The 13354-nt window shown below is 40.6% G+C and overlaps 2 protein-coding genes across 2 annotated transcripts in view; one reads left to right on the top strand and one right to left on the bottom strand.

The window, feature by feature from the left end:
* Positions 1-10872, bottom strand: part of bcap29 (B cell receptor associated protein 29) — a 54808-nt gene extending 43936 nt beyond the window's left edge. The window contains exons 1-2 of the mRNA XM_072562528.1: positions 10775-10872; positions 1004-1110 (exon numbers count right to left, since the gene is read on the bottom strand). Coding sequence (XP_072418629.1) covers positions 1004-1095 — 92 coding nt within the window. The 5' untranslated portion in view covers positions 1096-1110; positions 10775-10872. The remainder of the gene's footprint in view (positions 1-1003; positions 1111-10774) is intronic.
* cog5 (component of oligomeric golgi complex 5) overlaps positions 1-13354 on the top strand; it is a 229610-nt gene that overhangs the window by 69428 nt on the left and 146828 nt on the right. The gene's annotated exons all lie outside the window — the stretch shown is intronic.

Raw genomic sequence — 13354 nt, 5'->3', positions numbered from 1 at the left:
ACCACACGACCATATCAAGTCTGTCTGCCAACAGGTCTGGAGAGGGGCAATTAAAGTTACATGAAGACCCAGATTGTTTGCAGGGATGATGATGTACAATGCTCACATATGAATATAATGGCAGCATCATTTGTGTTTTACACTGGTTAAAATAGTAGCCTCCAACGTCCAAGCAAGGTTGAGAATGAGAGGTTGTAAACAACAATGTTTTTTGCTCTCTATTTACTTTCAAGACAGTTGAGATTTCAAGAATAGTTTAGCAGTATTTCTTTCTGGATACAAAATCCATGTGATTCATGGTACCATTGGGATAGGCTTTGAATGGAGAAAGGTTTCTAATAAATCCCCAGAACTCTCAAACAGAGGCTGTCTGCCAGAACCTTGGAGGTAGAGAGCAACTAGAGCTGGAAATTCTCAATGGTTCACTGCAAAGGAATGCATTTGGGAGCTTGCATTTGGATTAAAAAGACCAAATTCATAAGGAGTTAAACAGAGGCTGGAAGATTTATTTAGCTTGTGCTGGAGAGATAATCTCCCAGAAAACTCTCATTGAGAAGGTAAGTTCAGTGGTTATAATTTGCCTGATTAAGAAAAGGATTGAAGCAAACCTCAGGAGAGAAGAATCACTTTACTCTTACTCTGGAAGAAGTGAATGTCCACTTAAAGAATGTGAATTGCATATTTCTGAAATGGGTTCTTTCCAGTTATGATAACTGTAGAAGTGGAATGCTCTGTTCTGCAGTTTAGACGTTAACTTGCCTCCATAAAGAATTTAGTCAATAGTGCTTGTAGTCTGTTTGTCACAGTAGAAGACATAACATGTGAATTCTTGTTGATTCATTCTTTCAGCTCTTAATTAGAAGTGTTTTTAAAAACTTTTTGGTCTCTATTTTGTAATATATTTATATCCCACAGGTCTAATAATGTCAACACCATGTACTTGTGTGAATTCCGATAATTCTGAACTATAACATCATAAATCAATCTTGTTCGGCAAACCTACCTTCGAGGGGAGATGAACGGTAGACATAGGAACAAAATGAAACCTATTTCTGCATACAAGAAAGATGCAACAGCAACCCACTGCAATGTCATTTTATTTGATGACACCTACCAGGAGAAACCACAATAGCACAATATATATTAGAATCAATTCTTCATTTAAAATATGACTTAGTAATTTATCAACAATACCTATTTCCATTTTATTTCCAAGTTATTTATTGGATGACACTTTTAAACAATTGATGAGGACATTCAGTCGAGTGTATACCTCTGCCATGCTCTGTTATTATATTGACATAGCTATTCCTTGAGATTTTTTCCTGCATGGTTAATGCTCTGTAATGAAAATCTAAAAGAACTGAGAGCTTTCATCACAGAGGCTTCACAACAATCTACATCCAACAAGCTGCTCTGAAAGCTGTCTTCACATTTTGACATCTCTAACAAATTTGCATCAAAGTGGCTGAGACAATCCAAAACATTCTAAAATGATCAACATTCTATAAAGTGTCAATTGTTGCTTTCTCCCAATGTTAATGAGTTATTTTTTTTAAAAATCAGGATCTCAATCTTCACCAAAAACGAGTCAAATCTTCCTTGGGCTGTGCCCTATATGTATACCAAGTTTCCTTGATTTTGCGTATATTTCTTACAAAATGCTGAGGACAAAAATATTGCTTTCCCCCATTCTTAGAAAGTTTGTAGAGGTATTAAGGCTAGAATCCAGTGCAAAGGATTAGATATAATTACTTAAGACATTTGTCACAGAAACGAGCCATTAGATTCATTAGATGGAGATCTTCAGAGTGTTTAAAATGGCCTTTATTGCTTGATGAAGCAAGGGGCTGCAGACAAGCTTTTATGCTCCACTTGATCCTCTATCCATTTTTCCACACCTCAGGACAACAATCTAACACTCTTTCCACTTTTCCTCAGATATTTTTAAAATCATGCTGTTTATATAAGTTTCACCATACTGCTGGAGCAGAGTAAGAAATACTACCACAGCACTACAAGGGCCCTTCCTTCTCTCTCACATGCTTGCTCTGCTTCTTTTAAATGCAGATTTATCTTTTACTTCAACCCTTGACCATGGTAGTAAATTTGACATTATTACACTGTTTCTTCTCAATTCCGTCTTAGATTTCTTGGTGACTATCTTTTATTGATAGGAAAGTGGCTATCAATATATTTGGGTGGCATAATTGCTCAGTGGTCAGTACTGCTGCCTCACAGCACCAGGGACCTGGGTTCAATTCCAGCCTCAGGCAACTATCTGTGTGGAGTTTGTATTCTCCCAGTGTCTGCGTGGGTTTCCTCTGGGTGCTCTGGTTTCCTCCCACAGTACAAAGATGTGGAGGCCAGGTGAATTGGACATGCTAAACTGCCCATAGTGTTAGGTGCATTAGTCAGGAGTAAATGTTGGGAAATGGGTCTGGGTGGGCTCGTTGGACCAAACACCGACTCTTCAGAGGGTCAGTGTGGGCTTGTGGACCAAATGGCCTGTTTCCACACTTCAGGGAATCTAATATATACCTATGTATGATGCTGAGCAGTATATGAGCTCATGAAATAAACATGAATATTGTGTCTCAATGAGGTATTGCAGTTTGAGACCCAATCAGACTAGGTTTTTAAATTGCTTCTAACAACAGTAACAATTCAAACTGAAAATGCTAGTAGTTAGCAGAGATGAACTTGAGACAATTTTGCACATAATCTGTGGACCAAAACCAGTTATGTACTAACCTATTGCAGCTGAGCCCATGGGTTGGCAGCACAGCTTATGACCTCTGATTTTTTTTTCGACCTGCTAATATTTTCCTGAAGCTATATTAAATAAGTTCCTTCTAACCAAGAGAAATCGTTTCATTACCGGGGTCAAGAACCATCCAGAGATTATCCAAGTCTACAGCTTAAAATCCAATACAATGCCTTGAACAATCCAGCAGAACACAAAAGATTTATTCAAACACTTTTCAATTAACCAAAAATGTTAAAATATAAATGTAAAAATTAATGTAAAAATGTTGAGAATAAAAAAAGATATTTGCCAGGGCAACACAGTAGAAGGCAGAAAGCCATGTGGCAAAATAAACAGGTCCTTTTGACACTTTAAAATAACAAAGATTCTAAAAGAAAGTCCTTTTCCCCCCAATCTGGAATCATTATCAAAATTTGGATTCTCTAAACAGAACAATCCTATTTTAATTTTTGAAGCAGATTTCTATCACTCTCAAAGCATCAAATTGGTCCAATAAAAGTCATGACCAATGTTCTTTAAGATGGTGCACTATCCCCCACTACCAAACTGCAACTTTTCACACTACTGTCCTTAGCTCAGTTGGCTGAATGGCTAGTTTGCAATGCAGAATGATACCAACAGTGTGGTTTCAATTCCTTCACCAGCTGAAGTTACTATGAAGAATTCTCCTTCTCAACCTCTCCCCTTGCTTGAGACATGGTGACCCTCAGATTAAACCATCACCAGTTGTCCAAATCTAATGAGACAACAGCTCTATGGTCTGGTAAGACTGTTGTGATTTCACCTTCATGTCTAATGTTTCTCTGTTGCAAGCTCAGTAGAACTGCCTTCACTATGTTGGACTATTTTTGACCTTTTCAATAGTTGGAATAGCATTTCAACCAATGGCTTTTGTAGTCACATCCTTACACTGACTTCAGGTACTCCTTAGAGATTAATTCTTGACTCTCTCATAAACCTCAAACAGAAGTAACTTGTCAGCAAAATTATCTGCAGTCTTTGAGTCTGCTTTAATAAAATTTTGATGCATTCAGCAATACCTCCACATTAACAGATGATTGTCCAACATTCTGCAAACTATTGGAATGATTGAAGCTAACATTTCTGTCTTTCACTATAAATTCTATTCACTTCCTTTGACACTTTTTCAACTTGAATCTAGTTGGTGCATCTTCAACAATGTATTAAAGTCCTTAGTTGACCTATTTTCTCCAGCACAAGTGCCATCAGCCACACATCAGCCTCTTGTTCACATACTGACCTGGCTAGTCTCCATCTTTGTAAATTTCAGCTCATTAAAACAGTTTCCCACATTCTTTTGCACAAGTTACCCTGCTTGTCCATCAACCCTGTGCACCCAGATGCTCTCTGTTCTCCAGTGTGTTAAATTTTAAATTAATTCTCATCTATACATTACCAAAATGTCTTTGCTATTTCTGACTCCGTAACTTATCCCAGCAAAACAAATCCTCTTCAAAATTCTTAATTTCTCTGACCCCAAAATCTTATGCAACACAAGGGTGGTATTTCCTCCTTAATCTACACAATATTATTCTTTTGCTGAAGTGCAGATATATGTTACTTAAAGATATTTTCCGAACCAACCTATTCAGAGATATTGTAATGTACATATGGATCGGTTGGCCAAATCCAGGCCTCATGGCTAAGAAATAGGGACACTACCATAGCGCTTTAAGAGTTCTTGTGTGTTGTCTAAAGACTACAAAATCGAACAAAAGCAAGCACTGGCAATTAACTTTTGAGTAACTCAACTCATAAGTCCAGAGGCTTAAATCTTGTGGAAAGGTCAATCAAGATGATGAAAATATCTATACCTCAAGTAAGTTATTCCTGGACAGATTTTATGATATAAAAATAACCGTTTACTTATTTGTGTTGGTGTCCATTGAAACAAACTAGAGCCATATAGATGTAAAAAATGGAAAATGACTCTATGGTCCAATTTGTTCATGCCGACTAGATATCCTAAATAAATCTAGTTCCACTTGCCAGCATTTGGTTCATATCCATCTAAACCTTCCTATTCATATATCTATCCAAATGCCTTTTAAACGTTGTAAATGTACCAGCCTCCACCACTTCCTCTGGCAGCTCATTCCATATGTGGACCATCCTCTGCGTGACAAACTTGCCCCTTAGGTCCCTTTTAAATCTTTCCCGTCTCACCCTAAACCTATGCCCTCTGGTTTTAGACTCTTCCACCCCAGGGAAAAGACTTTGTCTATTTACCCTATCCATGCCCCTTATGCTTTTATAAACCTCTACAAGGTCACCCCTCAGTCTTCAATGCTCATATTTATGTGGAAAGGAAATTTATAGTGGAATTGCTCAGCAAGTCAGAAAAATCCTAAAGATCTTCAAGATGTTTACGAACAGTACATGTTGAAACTCCTATTTATTTCATCAATTGAAGTCTTGTGCAATTTTGCCAAATTTGCATATTTTGATCAATAATCCAATTATTGGATTTATTCTTCTGGATAGCCTACAGCCATACTAGTCTGAAATCGCCAGATCTTGTCTGATCTTAGAAACTAAGCAGACTCAGGCCTTGGATATGAGAGCACCTTAGAATATGAAATGCAGTAGGATTAGGGTGTGCTGTGGCGATAGGTCCCCACCCAGGTTCAAGTACCATCTGCTCCAGTAAAGTATAATAACATCTCTAAACAGCTTGATTGGAAAGATACCGTAATCATTTTAAAAAATAATTGGTTGGGGCTGTGGTAGTGTTCCCAGCTCTGAACCGTGGGCCTGGATCCAAGCTCCACCTACTCCAGAAATATGTAATAACATCTCTAAAGAGGTTATTTTGTAAATATCTATTTGACCATTGAACGGGCTATGTGAAACCAGTTAGTGAGGCGATTTCACATGGGGTGGGTTGGAAGATGTTACTATGTTTGTGACATTGCAGATCAGGAATGGATATACCAGGACTGAGCTAACAGGAAAACAATTCAGGCCTATACCAGTAGCAAATAGATCCCACCCCAATCCCAGTGGGACTGTCTATCCTTTCAAGTCTGGCAAGAGATATGATTTGGAGATGCCGGTGTTGGACTGGGGTGTACAAAGTTAAAAATCGCACAACACCAGGTTATAGTCCAACAGGTTTAATTGGAAGCACTTGCTTTTGGAACGCCGCTCCTTCATCAGGTGGTTGTGGAGGACACGATTGTAAGGCACAGAATTTATAGCAAAAGTTTACAGTGTGATGTAACTGAAGTTATACATTGAAAAATACCTTGATTGTCTGTTGAGTCTTTCATCTGTCCAAATACCATGATACCACTTCTTTCATGTGTAAATAACTTTTTTTTTAAAAAGTTGCATTCTCAGGTTAACTGTAACAATTGGTGTTAGCTAGACAATATGTTGAAGGTGTTACCCAGTGTTCTCTGTCTGTGCCATGATGTTTAGATTGATTCTAATCTAAAAAGTGAGATAACTGAGTTTTACATGAATGCATAGTTTTTGAGCAAAGTACAATGTAACTCTGCAAGTACAAATTCACTCCACAGATGTATATGTGTATGTGTGCATGTGGGTCTTTGTGTGTGTGTGTGTGTTTGTCTGTCTGGGTTGGGGGGGGGTTGAGAGTGTGAGAGAGAGTATATGTGTATGTGATTGTAGAGTGTCTTAAGTCTGTGAGGGGTTGCATGTGAGTGTCTGGGGTGGGGGGTTGTGCATGTCTGTGAGAGTGTGTGTGTATATGTGTGTGTGTGTGAGAGAGAGAGTGTAGAGTGGTCTAAGTCTCTGAGAGGATGCATGTGAGAGTGTGGGAGTGTCTATGTAAGGGTGTATGTGAGTGTCTGTGTGCATGTCTGTGTATATGTGTGTCCGTATATAGGAGTGCCTGTGTGTGTCCATGTATCCGTGTGTATGTCCGTGTATCCGTGTGTGTGGTGCAATGGTGGTCACCTGTAGTGTGACATGAACTCAAGGTCCCGATTGGGACCCTTCCTATGGGTATGGAACTTAGCTATCAGCCTCTGCTCGGCCACTTTTCGCTGCTGCCTATCCTGAAGTCCATCTTGGAGAATGGTCACCCGAAGGTCCGAGGTCGAATGTCCTGGACCGCTGAAGTGTTCCCCAACTGGGCGGGTACACTCTTGTCTGTTGATTGCTGTGCAGTGCCTATTCATCCGTTGCCATAACCTTTGCTCGGTTTCCCCAATTCCTCAGGGCATCCTTGCCTGCAACGTCCACCACTGCACCACACACACACACACTCACGTACACCCTTATAGACACACACTCCCACACGCATCCTCTCAGAGACTTCGAGCACTCTACACTCACACAGACACACAACCCCCCCACCCCAGAAACACACGCACATACTTCGACACTCACATGCAACCCCTCACAGACTTAAGACACTCTACACGGACATGCGCACATATATACACTCTCTCACACACTCAACCCCTCAACCCAGACAGACAGACACACACACACACATGCAAAGATCCACGTGCACACATATACATATATGTTTGTGGGGTGAATTTGTACTTGCAGAGTTACATTGTACTTTGCTCAAAAACTGCATGAATTCATGTAAAACTCCGATCTCACTTTTTAGATTAGAATCAATCTAAACATCATGGCACAGAGAGAGAACACGGGGCTAACACCTTCAACATATTGTCTCACTAACACCAATTGTTACAGTTAACCTGAGAATGCAACTTTTAAAAAAAAGTTTTGAGATTTACACATGAAAGAAGTGAAACTATCATGGTATTCAGACAGATGAAATACTCAACAGACAAGGTATTTTTCAATGTATAATTTCAGTTACATCACACTGTAAACTTTTGCTATAAATTCTGTGCCTTACAATTGTGTCCTCCACAACCATCTGATGAAGGAGCGGCGTTCCGAAAGCAAGTGCTTCCAATTAAACCTGTTGGACTATAACCTGGTGTGAGATTTTTAACTTTGGCAAGAGATGCACCATTGTTCTGTCATTCTCACATTCCGATTACGTAATCTGAACTATCAACATCTTTTCTCCACCAACACCCTATACTCACTATCCCCAAAACCTCCCCTCAAAACTATAGCATAAACACTGCCCCCTCCATACCTCACTTCAACTCTGAAGAGAATCTAGATTCGAAATGTTAGCTTGCTCTCCCTCCATGCGTGCTGTCTGACAACACTGATCTGTGTTTTCAGATAAATTTCCTCAGTCATTCAATGAGGAGTAGCCAATTAACAATACTGTAGATATTAGCAATGGAGCTACAAAAACACAAACTTCCTCTTTATACCAAACAGTAATATTGGGATTTGAGACCTGATTCAGGCCACAATGTGTGAAATTCAGATCGACATAATAAAGATATTCTGAAAAACCATCATCCAATCGGGTTTGGTCTTCTCAAAGCACTGGAAGCTGTATTATGAACCAGTACAAAATATCAAATTGAAAGTAGTACCAGTCAGTCATTATTTTGATTGGGCTGTTTAAGGAATTTGAAGAGGGGAGATAAAGGGGAGGTTTGCTTCACCTGTGCTTGCGTAGGAAAGTGTGATGAGAAAAAGGGTTTGGATATGATTGAGGAGTGGGTTAGGGTGCCACAGAAGTAATAATGTCTTCAGACTGCTATAACGGTAATGAAGAGCAAGATATGCTTGCTGACAGAATCGAGCTAAGAGATGGCCAAAATGGTCAAAAATAACACGTTGAATGTACAGGCTGGTGGACTAGAAGGTGAGGATGAGAAATACACTATTGCTTATATTTTATCATAGCTTCCCATCTAAAATGCAACTTATATTAGAGCTTAATCTTCACTTGCACCAAGAGATTTCCCTACTTGTCACTGGTGAAAAAAGTACAGGATAGTAAAAGTTAAACGAAAGAATACAAGTTATGATGATTGCAAATTCTACTCATTTTATTTCTAATTCTCAGGGCATTAGAAGTTTAGGATAGTGGCATAACAGATTGATTAACTTGGCGTGAAATCCAGCCCATCCTTATGGGATCATATCCTATTCTGCCAGGATCTGCACAATTCAGCCTTGCAGCTTCTATTCAACTTGCAATGAAACAAAACTGGCTACAATTGGTAATTTCTTTCAGATACCAGAGGATCAAATACAAGAAAAGGAAAAACATTACTATTGTAGAGCAGAACTTTTTGTTTTAAGAATGGTATTGGTCAAGGCATTAAATAGCATTAGTTAGGAATAATATCAGTGCCAATTAATGTCTTTGGCAAAGAACAAATGCAGGTCCATGCATCAGGAATTTCAAGTTGAGGAAAGGTTAGAGAAATTGGATCTTTTAAAACTTTGAAAAACACCTTGTAACTTCCATCAAGTTTACAAAATTGGCAAAATTTGACCCAAATTATTCACAGTGGCAAATGGCTAGATATTAGTAAGCACAATAAAAAAAAAATCACATTGTGGAACGAACAGGGAAGTTGGTTACAACTCACAATAAAACTCAAATTTGTTATCAGGTCGTACTATTGAAACAGAAAAAAAAACCTACTAAAGGATAATTTTCTAGTGAAAAGGATCGATACAATCTGGTAGGTATGAGACTGGTTGATGAAAAAACTAGATGAGTTTAACTAAAGCACAAGATAAACATCATACATTAGAATTATCTGCTTTATTAATGCAGTGTATACATTTTCAACAGTATTCATTTAAGCATTGTACATGTATCATCAGCATTTTTGGGACCCATACTAAAGGAAAGATGTACTGGCTCTAAAGCAGGTCCAGAGGAGGTTCATGAGAATGATCCCAGGAATTAAAGGCTTAAGATATGGGGAATGTTTGAGGACTGTGACGAGGCAAAAGTGGGTACTGCAGATGCCGGAGATTAGAGTCAAGATGAGAGTGGTGCTGGAAAAGCACAGCAGGCCAGGCAGCATCCGAGGAGCAGGAAAAAATAATCAACATTTCAGGCAAAAGCCTTTCCTTGGAGTTTAGAAGGATGGGGGGGGGGGGATCACTGAACAGCTTGGACAGAATGGACATTGGGAAGATGTTTCCTTTGGCAGGAGAGACGAAGACCTGAGTGCACAGCCTTAGAGAAGTCCTTTTAGACTGGAGGAGGAGGAGGAACTTCTTTAGCTAGAATGGTGAATCTGTGGAATTCATTGCCATAGAAGGCCATGAAGACCAGATCACTGAATATATAGAAAACAGAGACAGGTAAGTTCTTAATTGGCAAGAGGACCAAAGGTTACAGGAAGAAGGTGGGAAATGGGGTTGAAAAACCTATCAGCCATGATTGAATGGCGGAGCAGACTCGACGGGTAGAATTTCTACTCCCATGTTTTATGTTTCCGCTTCAAGTGCCGAGTGGCAGGCGGAAGAGGACAGAAAACTTGGGCAGAGCAATTGTTGTTCCAACTCATAGGTTAGGACTATATAGCCCAGGTAGGTTTCCCCCTAAAAAAAAATTACTTTTAAAAATAAGTCCTTTTGTCTGCGGGCATGCACCTCGAGTAAGGCAGCACTGGAGTTTTAAAGAGTACGTATAAAAATCCAGGAGAACTTCCGTGACTCTACAGCTAGGTTTACCATTCGGGTTCCCAAAAATAAGTCGTTGCTAAATAAGGGCATCATTTGCATGGGAGGGGACGATAAAAGAGATTGCCCCAACTCCTCCCCGTCGCACTCATACAAAAACAAAATCAACAATCAGGGAAGTGACAAGGGGGTTAAACAGATTTCATAGCTTCAGGGCCTCAAAGACATCCGAAGCCCGCCTGTGCTGTTCCGTGGGGGGGGGGGGGGGGGGGTAACATAGGCGGCACCCACTCTCCCAGAACAAGTACGGCCCCGGCTCTGCGGAGGGAATCTGCTGCGGGTGCGGCCTCTCAGTAATAACAAAAATAAAATCACCGGGCACTCCCATAACTGCGTTACGGTCTCCAGCGCTCGACGAACAGGACTAAAACACCGAGCAGACAGAAACGCTGGATAGCCCCAACTTGCCTTTTTAAGCCTTTTCCAGCAATATCACGGCTACCAACCCCTCACCTTCCGAGCGGCACTGCGCCTGCGCACGACCCCAAATGACGTCTCGCCCGAACTGGCGTCATCACGTAGAATACTCGACGGGAGCCGCTGCCCTGATTCTAAAGTCTTGGATCAATCGACGATGGGTTTTACTGGGGATAGGTCTCAATTCCACTATCACTGGGAAAACAAATTGAGAGTAAACGTGATTGTCGCAATTTAAAAAAGGCTGAAAATAGGATGAGCCCACTCTAATGTTTGTCAATTAAACCTTATAAAATCCATTCCTGCGGTGTTGACGTTGCTCTGTATCAGGAGAAAGTGAGGACTGCAAATGTTGGAGACCCACTCCTTCCCTGTTTATCTCTCAGCCCTCTTGGGACCCCCACATTCCTAATGAAGGACTTTTGCCCAAAACATTGACTATTCCTTGGAGGCTGCCTAACATGTTGTGCTTGTCCAGCGCTACACTTTTTGACATTGGTCTGTATCAATTGACCACTTGTTCTTCCGAAGGGGGTGTTGAAAGGCCATCTGCAATGATTGGAGAGACCAGCACATTAGTGCAAAAGACAAGGTTGAAGGATATAAATAATCTTCAGCCAGAAGTGTCGAGTAGATGTCACATCTTTGGCCTTGTCCAGAGGCCTCCAGCATCACAGATGCCAGTCTTAATCCAATTTCATTCAATCCATGTGATATCAAGAAACTGAGTCAATGGATACTGCAAAGACAATGGAGCCTGACAACAATAGTGCTGAAGACTTGCTACGCTGCTCAGCAAGATATTCCAGTGCAGTTACTTATTTCTGCAACAATGTGGAAAATTGCCCAGATATGTCCTGTGTACAAAAGGAGAATAAATCCAACCCAGCCACTTAGCAACCCAATAGTCTTGTTCATTTCTAAAGTGATGGAAGGTGTCATCAAAAGTGCTATCAAGCAGCATCTGCTTAGCAATAACCTGCTCACCCATGCCCAATTTGACCATAAGACTATAAGGTATAGGAGCAGAATTAGGCCATTTGGCCCATTAAGTCTGCACCACCATGCAATTATGGCTGATAGGTTTCTCAACCCATTCGCATACCTTTTCCTCACAACCTTTGATCCCTTACTAATCAAGAAACTATCTGTCTTAAATTCGCTCATTGACATGGCTTCCACAGGCTTCTGCAGCATTGAGTTCCACAGACTGAGAACCCGCTGGCTGAAGAAATTCCTTCTCATTTCAGTTCTAATTGTTTCTTCCTTTTGGGTCATGTCATTACAGCTTGATCCTTGCCTCATCACCACATCCAACTCTCGCAGGTGGCTGTGTTCCCATGCCCCTGTTCTTCTGGCTGGTGGAGACTACATGCTTGTAAGAACTGTCGAGAAAACTTGACTGAGTTGCTGCAGTACATTTTGTAGGTGATACAATCAAGGGTTACATTTGCCTGGTTGTTGTCAAGCTCCTCGAAACATGTGATAGCTGCCCTCACCCAGGCAAATATAAATGATTTCACCACACTGTGGACTTCACCTTTGCTAAAGTCTTCTACCATTTAAAAGTCAACAGCTGGATTTACTTTCCACAGAATACCTAGCCTTTGACTTTAGGTTATTCTATTAAGTTTCTGGTCAGTGATAACATGAAGTATATTGGTTGGCTGGGCATGAGGAATTCAGTAATGGTAATTTATAAAGCATGAGTGACACAGTGGTTAAGTACTGGTGCCAGGGAACTGGGTTCAATTCCACCCTTTGGTAACTGTCCTCGTGGAGATTACACATTCGCCCTCTGTCAGCGTGGGTTTCTTCTAGCTGCTGTGATTTACTCCCACAATCCAAAAATGTGTAGCACTGTGGGAGATACTAAACAAGTATTTTGCATCAGTTGGTTTTGTGGAGAAGGAAGTGGAAGACAGAGAATGTTCGGAAATAAATAACGACGTCTTGAAAAATGTCCATATTACAAAGGAGGATGTGTTGGATGCCTTCAAATGCATAAAGGTGGATAAATCCCCGGGACCTGATCAGGTGTAACCTAGAACTCTGTGGGAGCTAGGGAAGAGATTATTAGGCCAGTTGCCATAGAAGACTGTGGAGGCCAGCTCATTGAGTATATTTAAAACAGAGGTTGACCAAGTTGACTAAGTTCTTGATTGGCAAGAGGATCAAAGGATATATTTGTCTCATTGATAGTCATAGGCGAGGTGCTGGAAGACTGGAGGTTGGCTAACGTGGTGTCACTATTTAAGAAAGGTGGTAGGGAAGAGCCAGGGAACTTTCAGACTGGTGAGCCTGACATCTGTGGAGGGCAAGTTGTTGGGGAGAATCCTGATGGACAGGATTTATATGTATTTGGAAAGGCAAGGACTGATTAAGTACAACCAACATGGTTTGGTGCATGGGAAATAGTGTCTCATGAACTTGATGGAGTATTTTGAGTAAGTAACAACGAGGCTGGACATGATCTAAATGGACTTCAGTAAGGCATTCAACAATGTTCCTCATGGTAGACTGGCTTGCAAAGTTAGATCACATGGAATGGAGGGAGAACTAGCTATTTAG

The sequence above is a fragment of the Chiloscyllium punctatum genome, chromosome 44 (genome assembly GCF_047496795.1).
Source record: "Chiloscyllium punctatum isolate Juve2018m chromosome 44, sChiPun1.3, whole genome shotgun sequence".
Lineage (NCBI taxonomy): Eukaryota > Metazoa > Chordata > Chondrichthyes > Orectolobiformes > Hemiscylliidae > Chiloscyllium > Chiloscyllium punctatum.
The sequence above is the reverse complement of the archived record's forward strand: the minus strand, read 5'-3'. Positions and strand labels throughout refer to the sequence as shown.